This window comes from Atta cephalotes (assembly GCF_000143395.1).
Source record: "Atta cephalotes unplaced genomic scaffold scaffold00018, whole genome shotgun sequence".
NCBI classification, from domain to species: Eukaryota; Metazoa; Arthropoda; class Insecta; order Hymenoptera; family Formicidae; genus Atta; species Atta cephalotes.
The window spans coordinates 2,667,268-2,676,685 of NW_012130082.1; the positions used below are offsets into that span (position 1 = coordinate 2,667,268).

Genomic DNA, 9,418 nt, shown 5'->3' on the forward strand with positions numbered 1-9,418 from the left:
GTGTGTGTGTGTGTGTGTGTGTGTGTGTGTGTGTGTGTGTGTGTGTGTGTGTGTGTGTGTGTGTGTGTGTAAATTTTTAAAGTAATGTAACGAAATTTCAAAGTGACATTGAAAATGCAAGTTTCTTCCACATTGTTTAAAGTATTTACTTATTACACTCCAATTTAGTACATATTTTTGGCAAAAAGTATAAAACATTTTTAAAAAGTACAAATATTTTACAAAAGTACAAAATATTAAATACTGAATAATACGAAAACTAAAATTATGATTTTATTGTTTCGCATTTTTATACTTTACACCATTGTTATTATAATTTTAGCTTAATCCATGTTTTCTGCCATCCATGTTTAAATACGATTTACATATGATATGCACTCAAGTATTAAGGGGATTCTAAACTGTTATCGATTATATTTCAAATAAATATTTTTTTAATTGTTTTACAGATTTAAAAATTCCTTTTTCACACAATTAAAGTATAAATGGTAATGTAGTCCAAACCGGTTAAGTTTATGTCAAAAGTGAAAAAAAATTGGAAAATTACAATTCTTTGTCGACTTCTGGCGTTGACTCGTAATAATCGTAATAATCATATTTGCTATATAAAAGTTTTGTACTTTGTACATACGTACGTATAACACAATCTTGATTTGGATTAAGGATTACACAACAATATTAATTTCTTAGAATTAGGTTTAGATATCTAATACGAAGATCAGTTAGAAAATTTTTACGTATGTATGTATTTGAAGCAGTAGTGTACAGTGATGTATTATAATTTATACATTTATAGATTAATGTCATAAATCGTATGTAGATCCTACCTCAGTAAAATAGATAACTTTAAAATCCTTAAGATCTAAAATTGAAATTGAAACGTATTCGTATATTGAGTAATATTCTACCTAAATAATATAAATTCAGATGTAGCCACACAGAAAAGATGATTATAGATTGTAATTTCTTCAATAATTGCTAATTAGTGCATTTTTTTTAATGCATTTCAATCTCAAAGATAATCAATATTTACGGTAACTTATGTACGCACATTTGAAATAACGATATTATGAAAATATTATGTAATATTTTTACTTTCAACTGCCTGCAAAGCCGTTTACATGTGCCGTTAAAAGCTGCTAATGTTAAATAAATTACACATGACAGTTAAGCTGTCATAATCAAGATTTTATACACAATAAAGATACGTAAATTATAATGTGACCTATAATTTGATTCATATTTTCATTTTCATTATTATTTATTTATAAATATTATGGCCATTTTTTCCGTCACAGTTCGAGAAAGATGGCCGATGAAAGATGGTTAATGATGATTAATCGTAAAAAACACACATATAGTTTTTAAAATATAGAAATCTTTATTTAGTTTCCTTAATTTAAAAGAATTATCATTTTTTGTTATTATTATAGCGTCAGATTTTAACTTTTATGTTACCAAACTCGATGCACATAGAAAACATCCTGTTTTATCTTATCATCAGTTCAAAGACTCGAGCGAATTAATGAAAATATGAAACGAGACCCACGCTCTTCTTCATCTTTCTGCAGGAATCTGCTCGTCGCCTGACGTCATCTCCGTCGGCGGTTTGGAGAACGGAGATTTCGTGTCGCGGACGCACCGGATGAAAGCTCAATACTCAGCGTGGCCAATCGCCAGGCGCGTCGTAGGAACTCCAGCGGAACGTGTTGCCGTCGCCGTCGTCTCGTCGTCGGCTGAGTCGGCTCCCGCCAGTCGAGTCGCGTCCGCCGAAGTGTGAACGTGGTTCCCTCGTGATCGGCCGATTAACCCCTCGGATTTTCCATACGTAAACGCGACTCTTTCTCGAGGCGAAAAAAATGGCCTGCAACAGAGCTGCCAAATCTGGATTTGCCGCGGAGGCACAAAGAAAGGTGAGAAATCCGCTCTAGCCATGTCCACACGGTCGCTGGCATTCCTGCCACCCTGACCTAGTCAACAACCCTCCGTTCCTCCCCACCTCCCCTCTCTCCCATTTTTGACGTGGGACTCGTGGACTCGACCTACTAAGGGTGTATTTCCGCGCAGACGCCGTTCATCGAATTGGTGAACACGCATCTATGAATGGTATCGTCTAGCCGGGGTGGTTGCGTCAAATCGGAGTAAATTGCGACGTTAGATTGCTTTTCGACGAGGCTAATTATTATTATAAAAAATTGTTAAAGTCAGCTAGTGTCATTTTTAATAATTTTAGCTAGTGTTTTTAGTGGATATCGTCAATTAATAATCACTGTTATCGCTGATTATGTTGATCGCGTTACACTCTCACTAATGCGATTGTTTTCATTGACCTATTTTAAGACAGTAGGGTGGGATGAGAATTTAAGTATGGTTTAGGGATGACAAAGGATAGTCGACGCTGTGGAAATACCAGCTATTTCTCAAGATTATTCGCGTTGATTATCGTTAATTTAAAAAATTAATGTATGTATAATCTGTTGCTAAATTGTTATGCCAATTAATATAGCAATATTTTAAATTACGAACACTAATTAATATTCTATTTTAAATGATATAACTTTTATATTTTGTTAATTTAAATAATCAAATAATTACATCTATTGAAATAAAATTAAGCAAATATATTCTTTGCTGAGAGAGATTAAATATCATCTACTTTCATGTGTAGTATTTCGTGCTTTATTTTTCACAGTTTGTTAACATATTGTTAACGGGAAATTAATTGTAGTCCGTTTTATGCCTAAATATTGGACTGACAGCAGATTCATGTTTAGAAAGGCATACAATTTGAATGATCGCGTGAAATTGTTAGACCTTAAAGTTGAAAAATTTTTTATTATAGAATTTATGATTATGTTTTTGTTCTTTACTTTTATTGTGATTTGTTTTTGTCTGATCTTTCGTATAGTATAAACACAATTTTGTTCGCGTTAAATTTTCTAAACTAAAAATAGGCCACCGACGTTGGATTTCTGTATAGAACTCCGATTAATGGGTTAAAAAATGGAAAATAATATTTTTTGCGTTACAGTTTTATATCATTTTCATAAATATGATTTTCTTATAGTTATTGTAAAAAAAAGAAGAGTTTACTAACGTAATATGATAGTAAATAATGAAACAGACTATCGTTGTTTGTACCCCGCATTCGTTCACATAGCTCGTGTTTACATTATCTTACTGCGTACCGATAAATATACAAAAGTCGTCAAGAGATATTTGCAGAAATAATAAAATATAAAACACTAGAAAATACTATTTTATATTTTAAATAATCATCTTTTACACACATTAAATAATCATCTTTTAAATAATCATCTTTTCACACATATCGCGCTTAATGCAATTTTAAAGATTTTCGTTAATTTGTGGTGTAACGTTTTCATTTCGATTGCATACAATTTCGATACGCTTTTCAAACATCGTTACATAAATGAGAAACAGGAAATGCGCGCAACAGTTGGCAAAAATTCGCGACATAGTATTCAGCCTGATGAACCTTTGTGTTAAGTTTCAAGCGGGCGTATCGTTTATCTCACAGCTGTGTTTAAACGTACATTTTATATTCGCCCGGTTTCACGATTCCGAGACGAAGCGATTCTCGCCAGTCATAAATCACTTTATAACACAAACTCGTGTATGTACCTAAATCGCGTCCATTCAAATGTCCCGTAAATGGCTTCCCGTCGAGTGTATATCAGTACAAAGCGACACTTTTAAAGAAAAACAATTGACGATAAAGTCCTTCCTGAGAGAAATCGTCGACAATTAACTAAGGATGACATGTCGCAATTTCGAAAGTTATTTTTATTGCACTGCCACAAAATATAATTCAACCGTTGCAATAAACAATTTTGATAAAAGTCAAAAATATAATCTTTTTAACATATGATTATATAAAGTTAAAGAGCATGTCACGTATATTTTTTATTGAACAAAGATATCTCAGGCGCGAAACATGTTCGAAATATTTCGCGATTAATTTTGCGGAAACATAATTATTATATAATCTGTTGCATACAAGGAATAAACTTTCGAGTTAAAACTATCGACATTTTATAAATATCCTTGAATGTTAAGACTGCAAAAGTAGCTGACGTAAATTTTATATTATGCATTCGAATGATGTACGTGAATAAGTAGTCGTGATAAGTAGTTGTGTGCGATTTCAATGCAAATGTCTCATGAAGCTAAATTAAGATCAGGAATAATAAAAATGACACATACAATATCAGAATTTAACTTGCACGTTCATCATCTTAACAATTCATTAATAAGGACATTAATTTAACGATTAAAAGTTGTTGAATTAATTATCTTATCAGTTATGCTGTTATTAAAAAATTATATTCGCATATATATTTTGAAAAAATGCGTGCGCTTATCTTATTCCGAATCATAAAATCGATTACCTTTTCTCACCTCAAATAAATATCCCGCGGAGTTCAGCGATGCACACGTTTCGTAAACGGCAACAGCTGCTAGGCGGTCGTTTCTTTCGAGGGGAATTAAAATGAGACCCAGTTGCCGAAGAAGGGAGCGTCCCTCGCGAAACCCGCTGGCCATGGTACACTTCTTAGCCCATTCGTTCTGCGTTTCTTCTCTCTTTCTCTCTCTCTTCGATATCTTCTCAAATATTTTTTGTGCGCAATACACTTGAAAATGCGCTATTCCGTAACGAGAGCAGATAGTTCTCATCTTCCTTCACGCGTAACTAATGTTCAACTGTCTTACGCCTTTGAGAAACGTTGCAGAAAATTCGTGTGCTAATTTATAGCATTAATTTCATGGCGTTGCGAAGCGCAAAATTTATTCCATAACACTGATTCTCACGGAAAGCTGAAGAATCATCTTTAATAATAAATTAATATTACTTTAATTAAATGTGTATTTAAAAAAGTAATGATTAATATATGTACATGAAATATATAAAAATACATATAAAATTTCTACTAAATAAATAATTGTTTTATTTGAGTTATTAATATTTTAACTTTAAGCTATTCATTTATAATCTAAATATTTAATGATTATAAATAAAAATATTTTTATCTACTAAAAAGTTGTTCCTTATCCGTAATTTCTTCGGTAAATTAACTTGGAAAATCTTGAATATTTTAAGATTTAAAAACACGTAGCATAATTCTTTTCGGGAAAGATTGAAGAAACTTTGGTATTTAATAATCAGTATTTGTTGACAGGATGGAAATACACTGAATGTTACTTCATACATGGATGGAGAGTCACTTTTATCAATCCTTTTTCCTTCCTCTGAGCTGCGATTTTCTGAATCCTATTGTGAAATTGATAAACTCATGAATTTTTATCGCAATACTTATGCTATTTCTTACTATAAAATATCTCATTCTAAATACAGACAAAAATACACACACACATTTTGAATATTGAAAATTTACGACAAGAATTATAAATAAATTAAATTATTCGAATTATGTTTAAATTACATTAATTTCTTTGATAAAACAATCATACGATTCATAAAATATATACGATCATAAAATATAATATTTTTATAACAGAAAAATTAACAATTTTTGATATCTTATAAAACAATTAACGATATTTAGTAGTTAATTACAATCGTAAATAAATTGTTTCATATTTTAATAAAGAAATGAGGAAATTGTTGAATCGAGTATATTTTACGATTCGGATTATTTAAAGACACTCGTAAAAGTTCGTGGAGAAGTTCGCACTCATTACGAAGCAAGATATGCTTATCGTCTGCGGAATGCAGTTTAAGCCAGCTCGTTATACTTTACCGGTACAAAATTATTTGTCTCAGAATGTCGCGACGTATGCATTAAGATTAACTGTGATCGTGTATTTTGAACTATCAGTACAAGAGTCTCACAAGAAAAAAAAGAATTTTATCTGAGATTTGTCACGTTTCTATGTGATTGATATTTCTATATAATCCATTAACGCGTGATATAATTTAAAAAATAAACGAATATTGCAATCACTTGTTATAGTTTTGCCCAAAAAAATAATCATTAACGCGTGATATAATTTCATAAAAAGTCATAATCAATTTCAATAATGATGCAATATTCAATAAATGGCAAGATAATGATTTCACTGTATCTGTCAGAAGCAACAAATATTATTTAAATGAAAATTATAAGAGTCAGTAAAAAATGAATGTTATATCATTAGCAGCTATTATTAATAACGAGAAATATAGAAAAGGTATAATTAATGCGCAGAATAGGCGCGAACGTTATGAAGTACGTTATGATTAAATCTTTATTTAAGATATATGCTGGTTCCAAGGTAACATTGGACATGTAATTATCACTATCAGCGAGATATAAATTAAAAGCACTGAGCCATGACCACTTCCCATAATTGCTAAGGTTCAATGTGCCTGCCCGTTTGTGTTAGCTATCGCGGAGAAATAGATACTTATATATGATAATGACTGATACCAAGTTCATAATATCACAGGCATCACGATCTTAAACGGATATTTTCTTTGAAAGAAACGATGAAATTAAAAAAAGTTCTCGTTTATTGACATGAATAATATCACATGAGTCTCTGTCAGCACTCCTTGAATATCACAGCTAGTATTACTATCGTGGTTGAGTGAAACAAACATTTCAGCACATTCTATAATACAATTTTGCATCGCAGACATATATGTTTGTGACTTTACAGTATAGCAAATATTGGCAGAAATAAGCAGCTAGAAATAGCATAAGCAAAAAATAAAATCTTTTTAATAGGTTATTTATCTCATTTGTTATTTTTTTGTTTTATCATTATTTGTAAAAAAAATATGGAGAAGTATCTTCTTTATTTTCCAGATATAAGGTATATTGCAATTTATTTAGTCCTTTTATATATATAATTTTTAATTATTAGTTTATTTTGTGGATATAGTAATTTTCAATCACATTAATTTTCTTCAAAATAATGATTTTATGATATCGATGGATGGTTCTTTCTACGAATACCACACGATGAATGTGTGGTATTATATTCGTACTCTAAAAATAGAGATGCTTCATCCCCGAAGAGGATATCTGTATTAACGGCCGGAAGTAGAATAAAGTGGTTTCCGTTCTAGGAGCGAATAATGGGGAATAAGGATTCTTGCATGTGCCTTATTATTTTTACGTTTCTACGGGACAGTAAATAAATTATTTAATATACAATTCGATGATAGTATTTTCATATAAAATCACTAATTGTGTAATTAAAATTATTAATATTAAAATTAAAATTTTATAATAAAAATTTATAATAAAAAAAGCAAAAAATTCAATTTATCTGTATATCTAAAATTTTGCTGTCAATCATTTATAATTAAAAATATTGGTAACATTATATAACTTAAAGATTAGTCAATTTGATCAAACAATACGTAGATGAAAGAAATTGTATAAAGGTATTCTCCGCCTATCTTCAAATTATATATAATTTGAATTACAATATAATTATTAGTATAATAAGTAACATATGTACATAAATATGTATTGCACTTAATTATATATATATTAATTATATATATATATATTATGTTATAATCGTAAATATATTTATATGTAATATAATTATAAATATGTAAGCAATAATATTGGATTATTAATTAGTGTTAAGGAGAGTCTATCTTTGAAATATTAGCCAATAAACAAATCATAAATTCAGAGAATTACATTCACTCTATATATTGGCAGATATTACAGCTAATAAAAGCATTATCGCGTTCGATTTGATACTTCGAAAATGCATTACATAATCAGTATTAGCAAATAAAAAGATCATATTTTTATTTTTTTAATCTATCCTTCCCGCTCTCTTTTTTTTCAACATCAATGTAGAAAAATATAAGGAAAAAATATTATATATATTTATTTTATAATTATGAACTTGACTCATGATATAATATTTAAGCAATATAATATTTATTAGCTTTTATTAATGATTATAAATGTGATATAAAACCTTTAACTTAAATATTATCAATTATATGCATCAATGCTTTATTTATTGTAATCTGATTTGAATTTTATTACATGTTTTGCTAAATTTGCTTAAGAAAATGCATAAATACTTGTTAAAGAAAACTCTTAATCACAAAATTAACTCAGATTAGAACATTACGGAAATATAACGCAGATCATCAGAGTACATCCTACCAGAAAACTTTCTCCACATTGTGACTCATTCCAGCATAGCTTGTTTCTTATGTCATACTCCTGTCGGATGATATAGAGTCCATAATCAATTTTAATTATCGATATTTTGCACTTATCTACTTTATTACTTAAGTAAACCTTTTCCTTCCAAGTGGATTACATGGCCACTCCTAGATGTACTTTATTTGAACACTAATCATTCAATCCAATTCCTTTCCTAAAGAAATAAAAAGCAATTATCTATTCTTACAATACACACAAGATTAATTTTAATCTCGGTTTAACTTACTTTTTATCTTTTTCTAATTCTGAGAATTAAAAGAACAGAAAAAGTAAGTTAAACCGAGATTAAAATTAATCTATAATTTATATTGATAAAAACCGAAATTAAAGTTAATCTACATTAATAGAAGGCATTAGAACTTAATTTTAAACTACTTGACAAAACTAAATAAAACTAACTAAATAAAACAGAAATTTAGAATGATATAACATGAAAAAAAATAAAATTCATAAATATTATTAAATTGCATGTATTGTATTTTTGTGAAAAAATTTAATATTATATTAAAACCAATTCTGAAATTTTAATTATTTAAACGGATCTTAGTAAATTGCCAAAAAGAGACAATTTCTATCAAAATAAAAAACCAAAAATTATGTATTTTAGAGAATCTTATAAAAATGTAAATGGAAATTGCAGGAATAAAATCAAGAAAACTAAATATTCTGCGTATAATGTTCTTCATATAATCGACATTACGATATTCTTTTAAATGGCTCGTTATACAGTTATACTGATTTCCAATGCAAGAATTGTCAATGAGAACAATAAGGCAATCGAATATTCTTAATGTACTTTTGAGAATTGATTCGAAAATTTGTTTTCTGTGACATAAACTTAATTAAATATTATTAGGCTGTATAATATCATTGACTATGATGGAACTGTGAATAAACGATCGAAAACATGACCGAAGCCCTCACTATGACCTCGACAAGAATTCCTTATTTCGACTTTGTATTCTTTTCAATTAGTGGCTAGGTAAACTCCCATGAGTCTTATGAGAATTCGTATAATCGAAACATAATCATGCGCAAAAATTCTTGCAATGGTAAATAAATTTTATTCTAATTTTATTCTTTCTTCTCGTTTATTTTATATTTACAATAATTAATAACTGAATAAATTGATATAATATATATATTTTACATATTTTTAATATATATATATATATATATTTTTTTTT

The 9,418-nt window shown here is 29.0% G+C and overlaps 1 protein-coding gene across 1 annotated transcript in view; it reads left to right on the plus strand.

Moving 5' to 3' along the window:
* The first annotated feature begins 1,859 nt into the window (after positions 1-1,859).
* The window catches only part of LOC105618756 (myophilin), a 17,767-nt gene continuing 10,208 nt past the window's right edge, over positions 1,860-9,418 (plus strand). The window contains exon 1 of the mRNA XM_012200287.1: positions 1,860-1,913. Within this exon, the coding sequence (XP_012055677.1) occupies positions 1,860-1,913 (54 nt within the window). The remainder of the gene's footprint in view (positions 1,914-9,418) is intronic.